The sequence below is a fragment of the Leptonotus elevatus genome, chromosome 21 (assembly GCF_054856555.1).
Source record: "Leptonotus elevatus isolate MCC_2025b chromosome 21, RoL_Lele_1.0, whole genome shotgun sequence".
NCBI lineage: Eukaryota > Metazoa > Chordata > Actinopteri > Syngnathiformes > Syngnathidae > Leptonotus > Leptonotus elevatus.
In genome coordinates, this window is record NC_141259.1 from 8546321 (window position 1) to 8568135 (window position 21815).

Genomic DNA, 21815 nt, shown 5'->3' on the forward strand with positions numbered 1-21815 from the left:
AGCCATGAACCATCAACTCAAAAAAGCGTCTCCCTCCCTCCTGAACACATGGGGGCGCTAGAGAGCCAATGTATTCTTGGCATTTCCGGGATTGAATGTTTTCGAGAATCAAAACATGCAAACATGACAGCAACAGTAAGACACCATACAGAAGCGGATTTAAGATGATCGTAGCTAGCATATGCTAATGTAGAAGTACGTATTTTCTTTTTCGAAGCGATGGAGAGGCTAATATCCAAAGTGACAGAGAAGCATGTTCTCTTCACGGCTTCTCTCGCTATACGACTCGCCTTGGTCGCATATGGAGATTTCCACGACAGGACGATGGTAGTGAAGTACACCGACATTGACTATCACGTCTTTACGGATGCTGCGAGATTCACTACTAAGGTAGCCTTAGCTTCACTCATTTTAGCTGGGAATGTTACGTCAGTCCAACTATAATAATAGTTGTGTCTTAGCATTGGATTTGTGTAAATCTGTCCCATTCATCCCTTTCTCAAACTTTATAAGGGTTAGTTTAGAAGCGTTTTACTGCCGTCATCATTCTAATACATGATAAATATGTTCACAGGGCGAGTCGCCATACAACAGATCAACCTATCGATACACGCCTCTACTAGCATGGCTGCTCACTCCTAACATTTATATCCACATGGTGTTTGGCAAGCTCGTTTTCATCCTGTGTGACGTGCTGTCCGGATTGCTGATCTACAGAATCCTTTGCCTGCAAGGTCTTGGATCTGAGGTGTGTATACTGATAGTTTTCATGCGGAAGATGATTATGAACATAATATCATGCTAAGTGACGACACCTATGGTCAAAATGGAGTCAAATCAAACCATTTATCACAGAAGATGTGTTTCAGGCCCATACACGACAGATGAAAAAGCCTCGATAAAGAGAGACCAAATAGTTTAAACACATTTCAAGTAATGACAACACACTTTTTAAAGTTTTCCTTACTGCCCGTCTTGAATGTGTTTATTTTGTCTGATTATTATTATTATTATTATTTTTTAAATCAGACAGCACGTCGGGTTTGTTCGCTGTGGCTCCTCAACCCCCTGCCAATTGGCGTTTCCAGCCGAGGGAATGCCGAGTCCATACTGGCCACTTTAGTGCTGGGGACCCTTCTTTGTATAGAGGGTAAGTTTATAGATCGATTAGATGCGATAGAAAATGGGTAGTAGTAAAGTTGACTTGAAGTCCCCCCCCCCCCCCCCCGTACCAGAATCAAGTGTAATTGCACATCCATTACAGTAGGTGGCAGTGGCGTTCCTTGCAAGTGCAAGAAGTATTAGCTCCTCACACTCTAACATTTATATAGACAAATGATACTATTTATAGCCATCGCAGAGAGTTGAGGGAAGCAAAATATTTTTGTCTCCTTGGTTGGGGTTAACAAAAGTCATTGAGAAGCACAGCCTTAACTAATACTTCTGCCTTCTGTGTCATAGGTCGACGCATGACATGGGCAGCGCTGCTCTACGGCCTCGCTGTTCATATGAAGATCTACCCCATCACCTACGCGCTACCTATCATTCTGACTCTTCGCACACCACACATTAGAAGAGAGGAAGACCGAAAAAAGTGGGGGAGCGTCATTAGCTTCTTGAGAAGCTTCCTCAACAGGGAATTGTTGAGTTTCGCAAGTGTGGCCGGAGGTCTTTTTTGCGCTCTCACAGCACTTTTCTATTACATGTAAGAGCGATCATCAAATTGATGCACAGTTGTGGTCGAGAGGTCTTTTGACAAATCTTCAATATGTTGTAGTGTGATTCTACAGAGGTTTATAAATAATTGTAATTTAAGTACAGATTATCATTTTTTATTCCAGGTATGGTTGGACATTCCTTCACGAGACATACTTGTATCATTTAACCAGACGAGATATTCGACATAACTTCTCTCCATACTTCTATATGCTCTACCTTACTGCAGGCAAGTACAGAACAAATAATGTTCACCTATAAGGTTCATCCTTTAAAAAAAAAAAAAAATGCTGGCAGTGGCATGACGCTGTCGTTTTGTTTTGCAGACAGCAGGTGGAGCCAGTGGCTTGGGCTGGCAGCTTTCCTTCCACAGTTGATCCTCCTGTTGGTAACGTCATGGGCTTTTCACCGTGACCTGACCTTCTGCTGTTTCCTACATACGGCTATATTTGTCACTTTCAACAAAGTCTGCACATCACAGGTATAGAGGTCCAAGTCAAAACTATACTGAAGGTCTCTTGCTATTTTATTTATTTTTTATTCTATGAGTAGTAAATACACCATAATATTTATAAACTTGCCCTTTGTGGCTTTTTTTTGTAGTACTTCCTGTGGTACCTGAGTTTACTTCCTCTGGTAATCCCTCATTTGAGTCTTTCACTGAAACAAGGAGTGGGACTGCTGCTCCTCTGGTTTGCTGGACAGGTGACAATCGTAAATTTTTTAAATACCATAATTTGAGGGAGTTAATTTACTCAACTCCAGAGACTACCAGTGCAATGGCTTAAATGTATGTTTAATATCTCCTGATCAACAGGGTTTCTGGTTGCTCCCGGCTTACTTCCTGGAGTTTGAGGGCTACAACACGTTTCTGTTCATCTGGCTGGCCGGACTGCTCTTTCTGAGTGTTAACTGCTTCGTCTTGGTGCAGCTCATCGTACATTACAAGCCGAAAGTGAACGTGAAGAGACTCAAGTCGGAATAACCTCGCAGGAATGTGCAAGAACTTCTCACCCTGATTGGAGCTTCACCATGAAGACTGACAACATTTTTTTTTTTAAATGCTTGTTTTCTCAAATAAATTATGCTGTTTCAGAAAATCACAGGAATGATATGTGCACCCATTTGCAAAGACAGCAATTTACATCCTCAGCTTTTAGTAGTATAGCAGTGATAGTCATGTGCAGTACTAGACTCAATTGAGCTGGGTCTGTCTTGTAAACTCCTAAAAAGCACATGAAAAATGATTGCAAAGTTATATTGATAAGATTCCGCTAAATGTTTAAACACATACACATGAATTTATTACATATTCTGTCAGACGCACTCCATTTAATGTAATTCTAGGATCAATGACACTTAACATATATGGCACAAAAGTTAATAATTAACATTTTGTTTTGTCATGGTCATACTGGAATATGCAATTTTGTGTGGGTTTAATATAATAAAAGACATAGAACCCAGTCGCCACGGTCATTCTGCTACTTTGGAACTGGGAAATTCCAGGAGATCCCTGCAATGTTCGGCCCTGTCCAGTAGGCGGCAGCTGGTGTTTGAGGATGGCCGTCTGTCCTGACGTAACCTCACTGATCACGCCTTCAGGTATACAATTCTCACCAAAACACCAATTAATTGCTGTGGCTCCTTCATGCAAAAGCTTTTGTGTGATGCATACACCCCACACCATTTAGCACACATGCACCATGATAAGAAATTTGGGGCCCTTGCGAATAAGACAGATACATATATTTTAAATAGGGATGTTCAATACTGTTTTTTTCCCCCTTCTGATTGAGACCGATACTCAACCGTTGAGTAGTCACAGATACTGATACCAGATACCACTACATAAACATTCCCTCCTAAAAAAAAGACAGATCATTTTAAAGGCAGACCTATAAATCCCAAATATAGTACTTTTCCTTAAAATTGCATGACATAATTTTGGAACTCTGACAGCACATTCCTGTCTCATTCTGAAACAAACACGCAGAACACAGTAGAAGGCCTCTTATTCAGTGGTATTGTCAAAATCTAATGTAGATATTGGAGGACTTTGTCTATCGCTGAGGCAAATACTACACTCTCTACTCCACTATTGTACAGTGCACAGCATAAATGAGTAGTCTACACCCCTTTTGAAAAATAACCCTTTTAAACAATATGTCAATGAACACAAAAACAATTTCCAAAATGATGACAAGACTCAATTTATATAACATCTGTTTAACTTATAACATGAAAGTAAGGTTAATAATATGAGTTACAGATCAACATGTTCAGTTTTACTCAAATAAGGGTGTTGCAAAAATGAGTACACCCCACAGAACGTCTCTGGAGCAAAGCCCAAATTTGAGACTTCAAGCGTCTACAGGTGAATCTCATTATTCATTACACAGGTGTCAAGCAGACAGTTGATTATAAATGGGTGTTACTTAAAGAAAACACGTTCCCACTTGTTTTTGTATTCATTGAGATATTGTTTAAAATGTTACTTTTCAAAAGGGGGTGTACTCTTTTACGCTGAGCACTGTTAATTATGTTGCTGGTTACATATTTCAAACCCTTCCTGCTCAGCAAAAAACATATACCCCCAAAATGATGAATTCATACTTAAAGTGAAAGAATATTCCTTTGCGAGGTGACTTCGTAAGACAAAACTTAAAAAAAACAAAAACGAAATCACTCTGGGCCAATTCGGAAAATGCATCATAACAAGCCTAAAAACAGGCTAACTGCAACTCACAGGAGTAACAAGTGATGCTACAAATATTGTTTAAAATGTCCAACAGCACATGAATTCATTTAAAATTTGCTTTAAAATGGCACGTGGCCAGGGTAGTGACGTACATTTCCTAAATGTTCTAAAAATAGCAACGATAACGGGCCCTCCCAAGTTCAATGAGATGAAGAAATATTTACCAATACAGGGAAAATGTCACCAGCTGCACAATTTTGGGTCCCCAACAGGCGTCGATCTTGTTGCCACTGCAGGCTGTCAGTGAAAATATTTGTCATTTTTGGTAACTTGGCAATAAACTTTTTAATTGTTTACGTTCTCCTTTCTGGTCTTGCTCACTGTCGTCACTTCGCGCCCTTCCGCGCTGTTCTTTGGGCGCATGCACATGCGCAGTAAGATGGACTGATCCATTAGTGGAAACTGAGGGGGGCAAGAGACATACGATACAAGAAGCCTTCTGCTGGCGTTTTAGCGAAATGATTTGGATCAAAAACATAATTATTGTGCGTAAACAAGTAAAAACTATATTGGCCATAGTGTATGGGGAATTTTATGGGGCCCTCTATTAACGTGAGGCCCTAGGCAACTGCCTAGGTTTGCCTAATGGTAACCCCCCCTGGCTGTAGTGATAATAACTCGTAAATATTATTTAGAACACCACATAGCTCTTGAGCACCCCCTAAAATCGCTTTTCACTTTTGTCCCTCCCACTTGATGACAACCATACATATGAAATAGAACAGACGAAATATTTTAATCATCTTGTTTTGGTGGAGGTGTTGTTATGTCTTCCTTGTAATTGTTAAAACATTTTTGTTTTATCACAGACATTTGAAGTTATGTCTCAACACACACATGGCCCAGTTACAAAAAGCTTTTAGTCATTGAGGGGAAATTATGTCACGCTAGTTTCGTGTCAAGTTAGCATAGCAGCTAACGCACCTAGCATATTCTTAAACTAACATTTACAAACCTGTAACTGTTATTAAAACAATACTATTATCAAATTAGTATTCAAATAAATGTAACTATAACGAACCGTTTATTTAACAAAAATGAACATCACCTGTATATTGTATTTTATTAGCTCTACTTTTGTTGCAAATATTGCCATCGAGTTCAAAACGACACTGACGTGACCGAATAAAGTGCGTCGTCGAGACAAAGCAATGCGGTCCGTCTTCATTAGTAAAATGTAGGTTTGTTTGGGGGTTGGTGGATTGCGTGACGGTCCCCCATATGTTTAGTAGGCTGTGTGTATATGTGCATGTTAATATGCATATGCATACATGTCATGTCTGTGACATACCCTCAAGGATTCTCCTCATTGTCATCAGGGAGATAGGGGGATGTTGTTGTGTCTGTGTGTGTGTGTGTGTGTGTGTGTGTGTGTGTGTATGCGTTGCTACATCTGCCTATATGCATGCGTGTGTGCACGCACGCACACGAACACAGGAAGTGGGTGTGACCAATTAGGACAAATGGTGTGCAGAGTGGCAAAGAGTGGGGTATGAACAGTCACGCAACCTTGCATGGTATAGGATTATAGGTCTTGGACGACACGCACACACATACAAGCACCACACCCTTTTGCATTTACGCTCCTTGCTCCTCTGCGTTGATTGGTCAATGTAGTTGTTTCGCCACTCCTCTCACATGCTAACCCCCCCCCCCCCCCCCCGCCTGTTTCAAACAAGTGTCATTAAGTTGGCGTGATGTATGGATGGTTGCGTGCTCGAATATAAAACATTTAAAGTCCGCCTTTTAAAGCAACCCCCTCCCCACCCCCGCGCCCTTTTCGTTATCACATCAGTAAATTAATCAAACAAAAACCTGCACGGGACATTTGCATACTTGTTTCTCCTTCATAAAGGCGACTGTGTTTGCAAATGTATAGTTGATGTTATACATACAGAGGCGTGTGTTCGGTACCGTGTCAAAAAAAGGGCTCATTCATACTAAAGGGTGTCTTCAGGAATGCTGTGGATAATTATCTGTCAGAATGAGTTACGTATCATATAAATGTGACTATTCCACTTCTGTTTCTTCATGCCAAGCGACATGTAATAAAAGCTACTGATTCGAGAATGTTTTCCCCTTGCTGAGCATGACCAGCCTTTTCAGTATTACCTACAAGGGAACCCTGAAAGACTTTTTGTTTCGTTGGACCGTAAGTTACATATTAGTAAAGGAGTGTCCAAACATTTTTTACTTGAAAGGCCACGTAAGGAAAAATGGATGGATGGAAAGGACACTTGAAAAGTCTCACTATTTTTTTGTTTCAAATGTTTTAGTATATGCAAAAAAAAAAGAAGAAAAAAAGACAGTGGGCTTCAAATGGCTTGTAATGGAATTTAAAATCATTTCCATGTGGAACACTGATTTGACATACAAGTAAATGACAAAAACAAAATAATACCTAAGTAACAAAGAAACAAAAACACACAATGATGGAAGGAACACTCTAAAAACAGTTGGGTCAAAAGTAAGCCAATTATGGATAAAAAAAATGGACCAATCCACTTTATGGGTCAATTTGACCCAACTTTTTGGGTTGTTTTATACAAAATGATGCACTTTTTTGACCCAAGTAAAGGATCTGACCAATATTTATGAGTTGTTTTACACTAAAAGATCCATTTCTTGACTCAAAGTTGGGTCAAATTGCCCCAAGTAGAGGATTGGACCATTTTTGACCCAACTGTTTTAGAGTGTGGTAATGGATTTGCATAGTTGAGGAAAGAAGTGGAGCTGTGTGCAGGAATGCAAACAAGGCCCAGGAAAAATCGAAATAAAAATGGCTCCAGTCAAAAATAATAACAATACGAAAGTAACAAAGAAACAAAAACACACAATAATGGAAGAAAGAAAGATGGTAGGAAAGAAGGGAAGAAATAAAGAGAAATCAGGCACCGAAATACAAGCAAACTGACAAGACAAGATGATCCATAAGAATAACATGACACAACTAAATAGAATGAATTCCGTTTTGTCTCACGATTAACAACAATTAATCACAATCTAAATCATTATTAACGATCACCTGAACAGGTGTATAAAAACTGCGAGCATGCTTGTGACATTTTGAACACAATTTGTTGCTATATTGCATTAATGCGTAGTAACTACAACATTTCTGAATTGACTTTTTCATTTCCAGGCAATACAAATCCAGTACAGGAGCTGTAGATAACCAAAATATTCATATTAATAATTAATATTATTAACTCTTTGACTGCCAGACGTTTTCAGAAAAGGGATGCCGCCAGTGCCAGCCGATTTAAGCATTTTGACTGATTTTCAAGGTCCACAGAAAATGTTCTGTTTGGACTATGGAAACACACGTACTACCAAATGAAAGATTGGACTTTCATCTTTCATCAGAAAAAAAGAGTTTGTTTCTACCTTATTCCGTTCTTTAGTAATCAACAATAGAAAATGGTTAGTTTGATCCAATTTCGCCTGTGTTGGACCAAAATACGGAGAAATCAAGCTTTTAGTGAAACGATATTATTTCATGCATTCTAGTGAATTTGACACTTCTTTTTGTCCATGAATGATGCCACAAACACCTAAATAGTGCTTTACTTCTATAAAACACTACCACCAAGAATGAAAAAGTGTTTTTTGATAGCAAAATACGTTTATTTACATTCAACAGTGTAACAATTTGACAACAATTTGGCAAACTATTTACAAATGTGTGCAACTGTGGTGCTATTTACAAATATGTGGATGTTTCAACGACAGTTTTTCTTTTTGTAACACTCTCCTGCGTGCAAGGAGACGCAACAGCATTTGCACAAGATTGCCTCTTCGCGTGCGCCACTTTCTTGCCGGCCGTTTTTTTCCGGGGAATAGCAAGTATTTACCGCAGTGTGTCATCAAGTCTAATATCAGGATCATGCTACGGTTACGTTACGGTGGTGTTACGTCTCGCTTCCCCGTGTCCTTCAGTTGCTATACCGGGTGGTAGGAGATCCATTTTATCCACTCCATTCATGGTGGCATCGTAGTCCAGAAACAGTGTCTTCTCCGTGATCAGACTGTACCCGCTCCTCCGATGAATATGCATTGGACTCGGGGTACTCTTCATTGTCCGATCGAATGTCCGCTTGTGCAGCTCCGCGTTTTCCGGCCTTAGCAGCGCTAGCCGCGCTAGCCGCGCTTTGCCGGTGGGGCTTACTACGTGTTCATAACAGTCACGTTGGCGTAGAGCTTCATCTTCATCATCATCATCAATCTGCATTGGTCGATGCCAACTCTCCATCGCCCGATCGAATGTCCGATTGTGTAGAAGTACCCGGCCGGCTATTGTGCGCGTTTTCCGGCCTTAGCAGCGCTAGCCGCGCTAGCCGCGCTTAGCCGTGAGGCTTACTACGTGTTCATAACAGTCACGCCAAAGCTTCCAACTTTGGCGTAGAGCTCGTTGTCATCATCATCGTTGACATCAATGCGCTTTTTAGTATTGATTGATGCTTTCCGTCTTTGAAAAAAATGCTCAAGCTGAGCTGCTTGTAACCGGTTGCTTGGTCAAGCCATTGTGGCTTGGATCAGCCATTGTCTCCTCAACACTCTAGCTCCGCCTCACGTCTTCTACTGACGCCCACGGTGGGCGGCCCATCCAACCTTGTGCAAAGAGAGTCATCGCTGCCCTCTAGGGGCCAAAACGAGTCTTTGACTAATCAGATCAGCCTGATTCTTTCAGCACAGCTGCCCAAGGCTTTCCTGCACCCGTTTTTGAAAAAAAAACAAAAAAACATAGGGGACGTCTTTTAACGTCCTCGGCGCCCTTCCCTAGGTTTATGCTAAACGTTTTATAACGTTTATGGCAGTCAAAGAGTTAATTTGCCCAATTTGTTTTACTGCAGTTTTCTTAAGCAGATTGTGATTGGCTGTTACCTGAGTAACTGTGATGTCCTTTTCAGTCGATAACAAGTGACAAAATGGCCTCCCCTTCTTAGATGCATAAAAACGAGTAGCTTTTTGCTGTGTTAGACAGACGAGAATGATGGGCCAAGTCATCTGCCGTGCAACATATTTAAATTCCTTATTCGTCCACTGTAGCCTGTCAAAGCACAATAACAAACATATTAAACGACGTTTGTCTTGCGTCGTCATCTATTGACTCGTCTTCTTCGACCGCCGTCAGTCATACACTGCTCTCTGATACGCAGGCTTTTAAGCACCATCTACTGGTAAAAACGTATATTGCACTTTGATATCAAATCGAAGTTCTCACTTCCCAAACTCACTTCTCAACTTTCCTGAATGAACGAATGACTCTTTAATGGTGAATATGAATGAAACACATAAACCCTCATTTTCTTCCTCCCGATACAACATGTTTGGGAAAATACATTTACAAAAACACTTTTCAACAATGGGTGAAAACGTTTTTTTTTTTGGTCCTGTTATCACGCTCTCTTTACCCCCTCACTCCCACCTACCGCCACAGTTGGCATCACTCCCTCGGCTCGAGCCCCTCGTCTCAAATGGCGGCCCGACTCTGGTTGTGAAGTTCCTTCATCGTGTAAAGGGGAAGGAGCTGTCATGCCAACTTTACTGCACGTTTATCATACACGCACGTGGCTACAGATACTCTGTATTGTCTTCCGGCCACTATTCATTATTAATAGAGGCACAAATGTGAAGGATGAGACCACATTTCATAGACTTGAAAAATTCAAAAGCCACTAAATAGACAAAGGCTGTAACTAGAGTTTCTTTCATAAAAGGACATGAGTGAATTAGTACAATTGGCATTAATGCATCGATGCAAGACTAGGTTTGATGTGTATTGCATGTAAAATTGAGTGCATTTAATGTAGTTGTATGAAAAATTAATTTGAAAACATATAGTTCATCATTTTAAACTCGACTCGTGTGATTGAGTAGAATTCTCCAAGCTGGAAATGCTCCACGCGAATTAACTGTACATTTGCATGCATGAATCCTGAGCCAATCTGAACTATGTTGCTAACCAAAACAGCAGCACTTATTAACAATTTTTTTTTTGGGGGGGGGGAGCTTTTACCAACTTTTTACATGCAACACTCTGTTCACTTGACTTGTATTGTCTGTCTAACCATTTTCTAGAATGTGTGTCCTCATTGTTACAAGTCGCAAATGTCTATAAGAACAAGACGGCGGCCATGTTTTCCATATAAAGAAAATACTTTTAATAGATAAGTCTCATTTGCAAAAACACGTAGAAACATTGGAAGACACTGCATATTTATTTACACCGTGTTCACTACTTTGCAGCTACCTACTCAATGACACAAGTAGGGCGTTTTTTGTTTTGTTTTTGTTTTTTTACACAATTATCAAAATGGTAGCAAGAAAAAGCCACATGGATTTTACCTTAGACAAAGAGAAAAGCCTTCAAACTGCAGCTTTTAAATTATACACGTTTGCCTTACAATAAATACGAATCATCAAACATTTATTGAAATGAACACACACACATCGAGCAAGACAAATTCAATACAGTGACACAATGTACACGTGTGCGTTGACTAAATAAAATTGAAAAAAATTAAATCAACTGAACTACTCTCAGTAGTGCAATTTTCAAAAACTACCACAGTAGCGCCACCGAACTGAGGCTGTGACATTGAAGTAATTTGGTGCTTTTTGTTTAAATTGTGCAAAAACACGGATTGTGAAGACCTCCGACTGAAGCACATCATGAACAGAAAAAAAAAAAGTGTCATACCTGCAATGAAATGCTGGTCTCATAGTGAACACTAAACTGTACAACATAAGCCGTGGCGTTAAAATATTTAACAATAATATTATTTCTAAGGTCAAGATGCTATTGTGCGCTTTGACTGAAGACTAAAATGTCAACAACAGACGGTCTTCTCCTTCAGTTTCAACTAAAATGAGTTAAAAAAAAACTAAAAAAAACTTCCGCTTACAATGTGCTCGTTTTAACCCTTCGTCGTCTTTTTTGACGCTCACAATGGCCATTTTGTGTTACATGAGTTTTTAAATAGTGCCGCTTTGCATTCATAAACCCAAATAACAGTTTTGTGTTTGTGGATTTGTTTTATTTGTTAACCAAGTGTCGTTAATAATACTTAAAAGTATGCAACAGAATCACCACTTTTACATGTTTTGGTCAATTAACTGAAGTTTAAAATATCAATTATTGACATTTTTTGAGGATATGGATACTTTGAGTCCTTATTGCTGCTAAACAAAAACAAAAACATCTTTGATATTTTTCTTTTCTTGTACAGAGCATATCGGCACCCTCTTAAAATAATTGCCTAAGTCATTTTTTGCAAAAATGATTATTTTTGCCTAAGTTATCAATCATCATGATACAATTGGTTACATTTTTTGTGTTTTCTGCAAAATCTGAAAAAATGACTTTGGCGATTATTTTAATTAAGGAGTCTATATGGAAAACGTTAAGGTCACGTGATATACAAGGTCAAATTATAGGTCAAAAGGTCACATTACTAAAATATGCACCAATTCCGAGATTTGGAATCCTTGTTGAATTCCCTTTCCAACGATATCTGTTTTGTGAAGCTTGAGCTAGTAGATCCTGAGAAATAAGAGTTCAAAGTAAGGTGGCCACGCCCCTTTTTGCAAAAAAATAAGTCAAAACTTGGCGGGCCATATCTCTCAAACCCCTGCTCCGATTGACCTAAAGTTTGAGATTTTGTGTTGCGCCATCATTATCAACAAGTACACCAAGTTTCATTAAAATCAAAATCTTCCCACTTGATGATTTGTCTGAATTATTTGGACCTATCACATTGAAGATTACATTTGGGGCGTGGTGAAGCTGGTCAATATTTGGTACTCAATTTAAAGTGGAAGCCAACCCAAAAAACATTTATTTAGAGAAATATGTTCTATGCAGCCCCACTAGTTTAAATATGTTATTCTGGTTAATATTACGTTAGTAGAATATGAGTTCAGCAGCAAAATCCAGCAGTTTTTATCAATGTCAGAAGGCGGCCATTTTGCCACTTGCTGTCGAGTGAAAATGACATCACAGTTGCTAGCAGCTTCAGAAAACAAGTGAGCTATGATTGGTCGTTGATTTTCTGATGGCTACAGTGACACTGGAATGGATGAATTACATTTTCACTTCTTTTCCATGGGAAGATGATCTAAATTTAAACAAGTTGACCAGCATCTCAGATAGAATATTTTTGACCTATTCTCAAATGATCCAACGCGTATTAACGCCTGACGCTGATGTTATTTTGTTGCATAGAAACAATCCCAGTGTTCTACATTTGTGGGCGATTTTGTAGTTAAAGTGCTAAAACGTACAAAACTACCACTAAGGTCCAACGATCTTCAAGCGCTTTCGGACATAAAACAGAAGTGAGCAGTGGCAGAGGCGAGTCGTCCGCTGAAAATTCAAATTGGTTGACAATATCACAGAGAAACACGTGAGAAAAAAAAAATGGCGACACGTTGTCACTAAATCCAAAAAGTGCTTGGAACTACAAAGGACAAAATTCATACATTTGATTCCGTTTTTGATTGTCACAACATTAACACTTCGAACCTGAGCCTCGCTTGTTGTCCTCTTCGTCAAATGGAAGAATGTTGCCGTTCTGCATTTGATGCTGGTAAATGTGTCGGACAACACGAATACTACACTCCATTTTGTGTGAATGTGGTCCATGTGAGCGGGTGAAGCGCATTTCACTTTTTTTTTTTTTTTTTTTTTAGGGCATATAAACGTACGGGCTGGATTTGTGGTGCCCCGTGCTGACACATGGCATAACGTTCCTTGGCCCCACCATCATGGGGTGGCTTATGTCATGGCCGCCCTCGGACCAGGGCGGCGAGTCCATGGGCTCCCGTTTGATGGAATGGATCAGCCCGTGACCTTTGAACTCGTAAGTGCCGTGCTTGTTGAAGTCCTGGTGCATGTAGGGCTTTTGAGGCTCCTGCTGGTAGACGTGAGAGTCGATGAGGTTAACCGATTGATTACTGCATTGGGAGTGAGAGAGTCTCTGAGGGCTGAACTGACTGTTGTCGTTGTTGTTGTTGCCGCTCAAGTCTTTGTCACATTTTAACAAACGTCCGCTGTTGTTCACTGCATAGTTCTGATAGTTGTTGTACGGCGGGCTGATCCCCGCTTTGCTGCGTTGACAGGGCGAGTACTGCAGATCGTAGTAATCCGCCTCGGATTTGAGCTGGACGCCAGAGCTCTGTTCGTATAACTCGTCACCATAGCGACGGTCCATGGTGTCCGGATCCCGGTGCGGCCAGGGTCGGCCGAAGGGATCGCAGCCGTTCTCCGAGTCGGAATCGTGCTCTACTTTAATGGGCGGCATCAAGTGGCCGTCGTAGCATTCGCCGTAGCCGTTCTCGTTCTTGACTAAATCCACGCAGTAAGCGTCCGGGTCCGCCGGAATCTGCAGGCTGCCGTAGAGTTTTGAGACAAACACCTCGCCGTTCCTGCCGCTGTGGCAGCTCGGGGAAAGGCGGTACGGCTTCCCGTATTGGCCGGTCTTGCTTAAGCGGTTAGTTGGGATGTAGCCGACCCCTTGGCCCGTTCTGAGGTGCGCCGAGTTCGGTCGCAGGGGCCAACCGCTCCCCAGGCCCGGACCGAGGCCCTTATGGGAAGATATTGACGACTTGCAGAAATTGAGGGGCTCTTCCTGGTTGTAGTAGCCGTCGGGGCGGAACTTGTGGTTATCTTTGGTGAGTGGGGTCCAGGGAGTGTGGTGGCCCCTCTGGGTGCCACCAGGGGTTGGACAGGAGAGGAGGAGAGGGTCCGCTACGTCGTCCATTCCACCACTGAAGGAGTGCCTTCGGAAGTGTTCCCCTCGTTCTCTGAAAGACACAACAGCGTGAAAAATGAGATGAGGGGAGAATCCAAGTTTATTTTTCTACAGAAGAGGATTAGTGCCAGTGAAGAGGAAAAAAAGGGTTGGCAGGATTCTCACTTTATTCTGAGAATTCTGACTTTATAGTGAGAATTCTGACTTTAATCTCAGAATTCTGACTTTATCACTTTAATCTCAGAATTCTGACTTTAAAGTTGAGAATTCTGACTTTATCACTTTAATCTCAGAATTCTGACTTTATCACTTTAATCTCAGAATTCTGACTTTAAGGTTGAGAATTCTGACTTTGTGACGTAGAACTATGAATTGTGGGGGGAAGTTAGAAAGTCAGAATTCTGACTTTGTGACGTAGAACTATGAATTGTGGGGGGAAGTTAGAAAGTCAGAATTCTGACTTTGAAGTGAGAATTCTGAGTTAAATCAGAATCCGGCCAGCCAACCTTTTTTTTCCCCCTCTTCACTGGTCCTAATCCATATTTTTCTGTTCTTGGAACCCAAAAAAAATCGGTACGTCAAGATAATACAAATATCTCGTGTGGCCTCCGAAAATGTGATTTAGTGAGACTCTCAACTAATACATGAATGACTCAAAGGACAAATATTGAGATTTTAGTTCACATAAGTTCAAGAGAGAGTCACTCAAAACGTGACTCATCTTTTCCAAGATTCGTGTCTGAAAATTGAAAACAGAATAAACATCCACAACCACAAGATCAATGACGGCCAGACGTGAATGTTCATGGACTAATGCAGCACAATCTCAAGAAGCAATGAATGGACGCATGATGCGAAACTGGAGAAATGGCATCAAGTTAGCATTGAAAGCTTGACTTTTAATTACAGCATCCTCATTAAGATAATCATTGGTCACGTTAAGGATTCACAGCGTAAAGAGAAACAAATGTACACTCGGGTCACTCTTACCCGTGCTCCATTGCCGACATAATCCCCCCTCCGCTCTTGTTCTTTCCTCGCATTAACATGTTCTTCATTTTCATCTCGGTAATGGAGGGCAGTAAAAGGGGTACGGCTACGCAGAAGAGAGCCAGCTGGGGAGGAAGCATGGCCCCGGAGGCTGACTTCTTTTTCTGGCCTTGGAGAAACTTCAGCCGACCCTGAAACTGCATTGTCTGGCGACAGGAGACAGGAAGGATTTAGTGGTTTGAACATCAGAGAGCATCAAAAGGCGATACTTTTAGGCAGGTCTATGATTATGTGCTTCTTTCGCATTGATCGTCATTATGAGGGCAGCAGTGTCTCGGTTGGTAAGGACTTGAGGTTCAAAATAAAATGGAAATTGGGATGATTGCTTTCCAGGTTCAAATTAATGGCAGCACAGACCTTTCAAGTTTTTTTTTTTTTTTTTTTTGCTATTAAAGGAATGCTCCTTTTCTGTTATTGGATCCAGTAAGTTTGTTTGTTGACTGGTTGAAGTCTTCTTCTATGTAGGCCAGGCCAAAGAAAAATGGGAAGAATCCATTCAAAGTTGGTGTAAATCCAGAAATGGTTCAGTCCAAATAATTTGTACGCCTTTTGGCGGCATTCTCCATGTACCAGAAAGGAGCCTACTTACAAACGGAGTGACTACAATAAATAAGAGTGACAAACACATCCTCATCATAGGGGACTCAATCATCAAAAGGGACATAGCAACTGACAACGTCATCATCACAAGGAACATAGCAATGCATAGCAATTGACAACATCATCATAAGGGACATTGCAAATGCATAGCGACTATATAAGTGACTAGACAAAGTAAGAGTCACAAATATCATCAAACGGGACATAGCAACTGACAACTTCATCAACACAAGGAACATAACACTACATAGCAACTGACAATGTCATCACCATAAGGGACATTGCAACCGCATAGCAACTACATAAGAGTGACAAAGATAAAACTAAAGTGGCAAAATCATCAAAAGGGACATAGCAACTGCATAGCAACTGACAACTCCATCACAATGAACATAGCAAATGCTTAGCAACCACATCAGAGTGACTAGACAAAATGAGAGTCGCAAACATCATCATAAGGGACATTGCAACTGCATAGCAACTGACATTGTCATTATCACAAGGAACAAAGCAAACACATAGCAACTGACAACTTCATCGTCATAAAGGTCATAGCAACTACATAAGAGAGACGAGACTAAATAAGAGTGACAAAGACAAAACAAAAGTGACAAACATCCTCATCATAGGGCACATAATCATAAGGGACATAGCAACTGCATAGCAACTGACAACTTCATCATTACAAGGAAAATAGCAAATGCATAGCAACTACATAAGACTGACTACATAAAATAAGAATCACAAACATCATCATAAAGGACATAGCAACTGCATAGCAACTACACAATAAGAGTGACAAACACATGCTAATCATAATATGATACAAGACCATAACACAATGACACCACGACCCTACTTACAAACTGACACGCGGACAAAATTGCTAAATCCCATCCCAGAATAAAAATAAATAAATAAATAGTTTGTTTATTTTTAAATCACAAGGGACAAATTTACCCTCGCTCCCAAACTCCATGAGTCACAACTCAGACTTTGAGCTGCGGTCCAATCCTTTTTTCTTTTCTTTTTTCAATCCAGATCAATCAATTTCCAACTTTCCAGTTTTCTGGAATTCATTTTGAGATGTACCAGTCTGTATCAACATGGCGGATCAGTCAACCAGTCAGACTGGATGGACCATCCGCAGAGATATACCACCACCGCGGATCTCGTCAACCGCCGCTGGGAATACAATTCATTCTCAAGTCTTGCGATGATTGATCACGCTTGACTCTTTTGTGTCCTTGCTGCAATTATTTGGACTGATGAGGAAAACATTCATAAACATTGGCTCACCATTGGGCTTCCAGTACAGAAAATTGCCATATAGAGTTTCCGTTGTGTGCCAATGTCAGCCAGAACGGACTTAGTAAACTCTGCTGACCCTGATAAAATGGTCTTAAGCCATATTCCGCTCGGCCTGTCATCAGACCTCCATTTCAAGCCTGTGAGATATGAACCGGCATCTTTAAGACGCCATCGCATCGGTGTTTACTCAATTATGTTTGAAATACTTAGCGCTCCGATTATACATATTATTTTTATTGACCTGAATCTCCTCCGAGATCATTTTCACGACTCGGTTTGCAAGTTACCGTTCAGTTTAGCGGGCGCGGTGTTTCGTGTCACTCACCAGGAATCCAGATGTGCTGTCCAACAGACACCGGACCCTTGCTATGAAACATCTGTTGAGAAAGCAGGAGAGCTCGGGAGGAATGCACCCCCCCTCTGGGGAGTGGAACAGGCTGCTCACCACAAACTCGTCACCTTTAACAGTCAAAAAAACCAGAGCGTGCGTTTTTTATTTGTAAAGGTACAAAAATGAGAACATCAAGTATAACGGAAATGGATTTGAATTTTATTGCATTACAATGGGCAACAATTTGAAAAGTACGACGGGCCATGTATAAATATATTTTCTTAGAGGGTGGTTGAGAGAAAAACTATTTTCTAAAGTCGCAAATTTGCGAGAAAAAAACGTGTAAATTTGCGAATTTACAAAGTGTCAAAGTTGCGACTTTATAAAGATTTGCAAGAAAAAAACTCAAGAAATACACGTAGCGTAGCTAATTTGAGGATTCCTTGGTGGCTAATGTGACACTATTTTTAAAATGAAAAGGCAGGATGGAGACAGATTTATTCTTGATTTAAACTTTACCCGTCATACACGGACGGCAGCTAGAGCGACAACACTTCCTGGTCCCCTATCAGCTGACTAACACCATCCAATCAGAAGCTAGCATAGTTTAGGTAAATGCAAGTTGAATGACAGAGAGCAGCAGATTCGACACATCAACTTAGCTACTTGCACAAGAAAAACAAACAAACGTATGAATATGTAAATAATAATTTGGTAGTAAATATTTAACAAATTAACTTAAATGCTTGATCCTCAGGTTGTGGACCTTCTTTGTCGCTGGCCGTATCCAACGCTTCAAGGTGCGAATGCTTAAATTAAATTTTCCACTTTATAAAGTGTCACGTTTTTTTCCCGGAATATTGCCCCCACCCTCTAAAAAAACCATATTTATACATGGCCCTAATACAAAAACAAATTCTGTTGAGTCACTTTTTAAATGACCCACCGGTCGCTGCAGCGATCTGGGCGTCCTGATGCGCTGATGCCCCCTGGTGTTGTGGAGGGCACATTGCCCAATGGAGCTGGTTTCGGAACTCCTGACGGTCATCTATGTGGATGTAGTCGAACACGTTCTGGTGCATCACGTCAGTCTAGAGGGAACAAAAGATGGACGCTTTAATTATTTAATTCAAAGTACAATACTTAGATGTCAATGTGATGATGAAATTGCTTATATGCGGATGGTATATATGATATGATATATATATTTAACTTGCACATCTTTTTTTTTTTTTTGGTACAGTAAGAGTTGAGGGCAGCCGCAGGGCCAGCGAGGGGCAGATGTGTTTGTCAAACATCGCGTGACACCAGCTCCCGAACAGCAGTCCGGTCCAGCTTACACACACACACAGATGACCGCTCTCGTCATCTTTTTTTTTTTTTCTTCTTCTTTTCCAGCAACTGCTTTGCTTTCTGTCATTCCCTGACAGATTCCTCACTAGCATGTTCAACCTTCTCCTCTTCCCTCTCCGCCTCCTCCCCGCGCTCCCCCCTCCATGATTTCCACACTGGTGGCACGCGAGGCCTTTTGATCGTCTGCCTCTGAAAATACAATCTGTTCCCAGCGTCCTCGGCGCGCGCCTCGTCCCTGCGGTTCGGCGCTCTACCGGCAGTCCGGTAGACAACAGATGGATCGAGTGACTTTTGTTTATGTTAAAAAAAAAAAACAGCGAGGAAAAGGAAGAGGAACGAAAAGGAAAAGAAGTGATAATTTCGCAGCCCTTCAAAGGATAACTGCGGCTGTAACAAATACCATCAAAGGCCGTCGGGGGTTTCCTTGTCTTCTTTTGTGGTGCTACCATGTCTGTTTCGTCCCTGTGGTATATTAGGGATAAGTGTCCCCTCTGACTACAATTGTGGGCGCCGGATGACATGACATGTTGTCAAGGCACAACGATGGAACTTGAAAAGGAAAAAAAATTGTTGTGAGAGAGTCTGTGGGAATGTTTTTTGTTGACAGTGTCTGAAATACAACGCGATGGTCTGCGGGTACTTGAAAAGACTCATTGGATTTGTTGCAAGGAATAAACTGTTCACTGTCAACCACACATACGTCTCTCAATGGGGGGACCTGTTTGGGGGCTTCAACAACACTTGACAACTGGATTCAAGTCAACCCATAAGCAGTGATTTCCTGCCTCTGATGATTATAAAAGCTAACCGCACAATTCTTTTTGCTACCACTTCACAACAAGGGTACATTAGAGAGGAATTATAAACTGTCCATTACTGCTTGTGTCCATTAGGGTTGTGGGTGAGCTGTAGTCTATCCCAGCTGACTTTGGGCAAAGGCCCGGGGTACACCCGAGACGAGGGATGGGCAAGGGTGCAAATGGGTCTCTTGCATAAAAAATGTCATTCAAGGATAACTGTTGAACAGCAAAACTCATTTTGTAAATTTTTTCAGAAAAATCATCACACATAATTTTAATGTTGAGGTACAATATTATGTTAGTCCTACATATCATTCCAAATCCACAATTATTATTATTTTTTTAATTATTAGATTTTACAAAAATTATTATTATATATTAAAATATGAAAACAAAATATGAGAGTATATAGTCCATTTTGTGGAAAAACACTTATGTCCACTTTTTACATTTTTGTTAATTGGATGAAATTGAATGCAGACGTTCCAAAAACATTTTTAAAAAAAAGTGTTTTTCACAGGACAGCGAGGATTTACTATCAGCACAAATACAACATGTCTGCCATCTAGTGGTGATTGGTGATATTACAACTTAAAACTACACTTGACGGTTGAGATCGTGGATTTTGTTTTTCAAGATTTTTTCAATGAAAGCATTTTGAGTATTCATCTGCGTTTTTTGGAGAATTTTTTGGGGTTTGTTAAAAATTATATTTATTTAAATGAAAGAATTAGGCACATAAATACAAACAATCCACTCACATTCACTCCTATAGACAGTTTAAAGTCTTCTACTCACCGAAGATGAATTATTTTAGAGAATTTGTGAGGAGAAAAAACAGTCGAGCCGAGAACCGAACCACGAGTCCACCATACTGTCCAATTATGAATCATGACGATTTTGTAAATTAACATATAGGTATGCTATGTATAATGCGCACAAAAAAAAATGCTTCTTTTAGTAATCAAGCTGCAGTTAATTCCACTTTAACTGTTCCACCCTTAAAACTTCTGAGCTAAAAAAAAAAAAAATCCCATATTCTCTCATATTGGGTTATCATTAACCCATATTGGGTTACTTTTTAACCCAGCAGTTTTAATGCTATACCTGATGGCTTCACTTTGTTATGGCACACACATTTTGTCAAAGTAAAAGTTGAATGTAATTGAAATGTTTAACCTCTGTGATGGTCGCCGCCCACAGAAGCAGGAGGCTTGATTATTTATTTTAGACCGATCTAGTTTTTATGTCTATTCCATGGCAGCGGATTATTGCCCATGTCTACTTGTAATCCACGTGGAAGCATTGTTGCACACGAATTCCTATTGCAATGTGTCAATCTGTTACATTGTGTGTAAAAGTGTGTGTACGTGGGAGCAAAATGGGGGATTTAAAACAGTGAAAAGCACTTTATTTGTGGTTAAAAAGAGAGGCGGGATTTTAGCATTGCGGGGCAGGCGAGGCCATGTTGATATCATCCATAATTAATGACCAGGCTTGATATGGCCACTGGAGAGGAAGGAAGCGAAACCATTGGTGGTGACTTATCAACACACTCACATAGACATTCACACTCACACACACACACACACACACAACACACACATGGCATTTCAGGGTGAAACTGAGGTCTTCACCTTTCTGTGGCCTCTTAGCCAAGAGTTGGCGCGTTCACTCTGCCCTCAAGATAGTTATCAGTATTTACGCTGGCTCATTAAGCAAGAGATGAAAAAGAGCAAAAGGGGATGGAGGGGGAAAAGACTGACAAAAGAAAAAAAAGGGGAAGGATGAATTTGCTGAGTCAGGTCGAGGAGCTGACCTCTGTCTGACACTTGAGTCAGATGAGAGTAAATCAGATGAACTTTATGCCCCGTGGTCTGCGTACAATACAGCAGTAAAAAGTTGAACGCACCTGATGGAATCCCAGATAGTCCACAATAGTTGACGAGGCATAAAAGACCATTCCATCGCTGCTCACCACCAGGGCAAATCCTGTTAGAGACTACACACACAAACAGTGTATTAGAATTCAGCTGTACAGTGCTCATACTCCATGAATTTTTCAATAATCCATCCACAAAATATATTAACATGCACTTGACAAAGTCGAAGTGTCGCTAAAGTAAAAGTGATTCATG

General features: G+C 40.6%; 2 protein-coding genes across 3 annotated transcripts in view; one reads left to right on the forward strand and one right to left on the reverse strand.

Annotated features, from left to right (window-relative positions):
- The first annotated feature begins 90 nt into the window (after positions 1 to 90).
- On the forward strand, positions 91 to 3182 carry pigm (phosphatidylinositol glycan anchor biosynthesis, class M). Its single transcript, XM_086066238.1, has 8 exons — positions 91 to 390; positions 575 to 748; positions 1030 to 1150; positions 1462 to 1705; positions 1842 to 1949; positions 2047 to 2197; positions 2320 to 2421; positions 2534 to 3182. The coding sequence occupies exons 1-8, from the start codon at positions 220 to 222 to the stop codon at positions 2699 to 2701; spliced, it is 1239 nt and encodes a 412-aa protein (XP_085922364.1). The 5' UTR covers positions 91 to 219; the 3' UTR covers positions 2702 to 3182.
- Positions 3183 to 10890: 7708 nt separating this feature from the next.
- Positions 10891 to 21815, reverse strand: part of ahrra (aryl-hydrocarbon receptor repressor a) — a 71490-nt gene continuing 60565 nt past the window's right edge. For both annotated transcript variants that reach the window (XM_086065779.1, XM_086065778.1), the window contains exons 5-9: positions 21590 to 21679; positions 18471 to 18615; positions 17519 to 17652; positions 15223 to 15428; positions 10891 to 14284 (exon numbers count right to left, since the gene is read on the reverse strand). In XM_086065779.1, the coding sequence (XP_085921905.1) occupies positions 13168 to 14284; positions 15223 to 15428; positions 17519 to 17652; positions 18471 to 18615; positions 21590 to 21679 (1692 nt within the window). In that variant the 3' untranslated portion in view covers positions 10891 to 13167. The remainder of the gene's footprint in view (positions 14285 to 15222; positions 15429 to 17518; positions 17653 to 18470; positions 18616 to 21589; positions 21680 to 21815) is intronic.